The 450-nt window shown below is 81.1% G+C and overlaps 1 protein-coding gene across 20 annotated transcripts in view; it reads left to right on the top strand.

Annotated features, from left to right (window-relative positions):
* Positions 1 to 450, top strand: part of SNRK (SNF related kinase) — a 151175-nt gene that overhangs the window by 72861 nt on the left and 77864 nt on the right. For 18 of the 20 annotated variants that reach the window (XM_029242428.1, XM_029242411.1, XM_029242421.1 and 15 more), the window contains exon 1: positions 105 to 232. The exons of 1 other annotated variant lie outside the window; for it this stretch is intronic. Coding sequence is in view for 1 of the 19 variants with exons in the window: in XM_029242431.1 (XP_029098264.1) it covers positions 143 to 232 (90 nt within the window). In the remaining 18 variants the exon portion in view is untranslated. Of the gene's footprint in view, positions 1 to 104; positions 233 to 450 lie in introns of those variants that run through there. One more of the 20 variants, XM_029242431.1, reaches the window with a different exon arrangement.

The raw sequence follows: 450 nt of genomic DNA, 5'->3' as shown, positions 1-450 counted from the left end.
CCCGTCCCTCCCTCCCCGCGGCCCCGCCCCGTCCCTCCCTCCCCGCGCCCCCGCCCCGGCGTCACGTCACAGTGACGCGCGCCCCGCGCAGGCGCAAGTCGGTCCCCACCCCCTCCCCGCGGACGGCCGCCTGTTCGGTATTATGATTAGCGCTGGGTGCGGGGATTCGGCGGCCGGGAGGGAGTTGTCGGCGCCGCGGCCGCTGCGGACGGACGCCCGCCTGCTGGCTGAGGTAGGGGCGAGAGCGGAGCGCGGCCGGGCGCGGCGGCCGTGGGCGGGGGTGGGGCCGGCCTCCGCCGCCTAGTCGCCTCCGCCGTTGCCGGGCGCCGGAGCCGGGCTCCCGCCGCAGGCGGAAAGTAAGTTGCGCGCTCCGCGCTCCCCGCGCCGGCCGCGTCGCGCGCCCGGGAGGACGCGGGGACCCGGCTGCTGCGGCCCCGACCCCGCGCGGCG

The sequence above is a fragment of the Monodon monoceros genome, unplaced genomic scaffold (genome assembly GCF_005190385.1).
Source record: "Monodon monoceros isolate NGI ecotype Baffin Bay Population unplaced genomic scaffold, NGI_Narwhal_1 Super_Scaffold_3, whole genome shotgun sequence".
Taxonomy (NCBI): Eukaryota; Metazoa; Chordata; class Mammalia; order Artiodactyla; family Monodontidae; genus Monodon; species Monodon monoceros.
The sequence above is the reverse complement of the archived record's forward strand: the minus strand, read 5'-3'. Positions and strand labels throughout refer to the sequence as shown.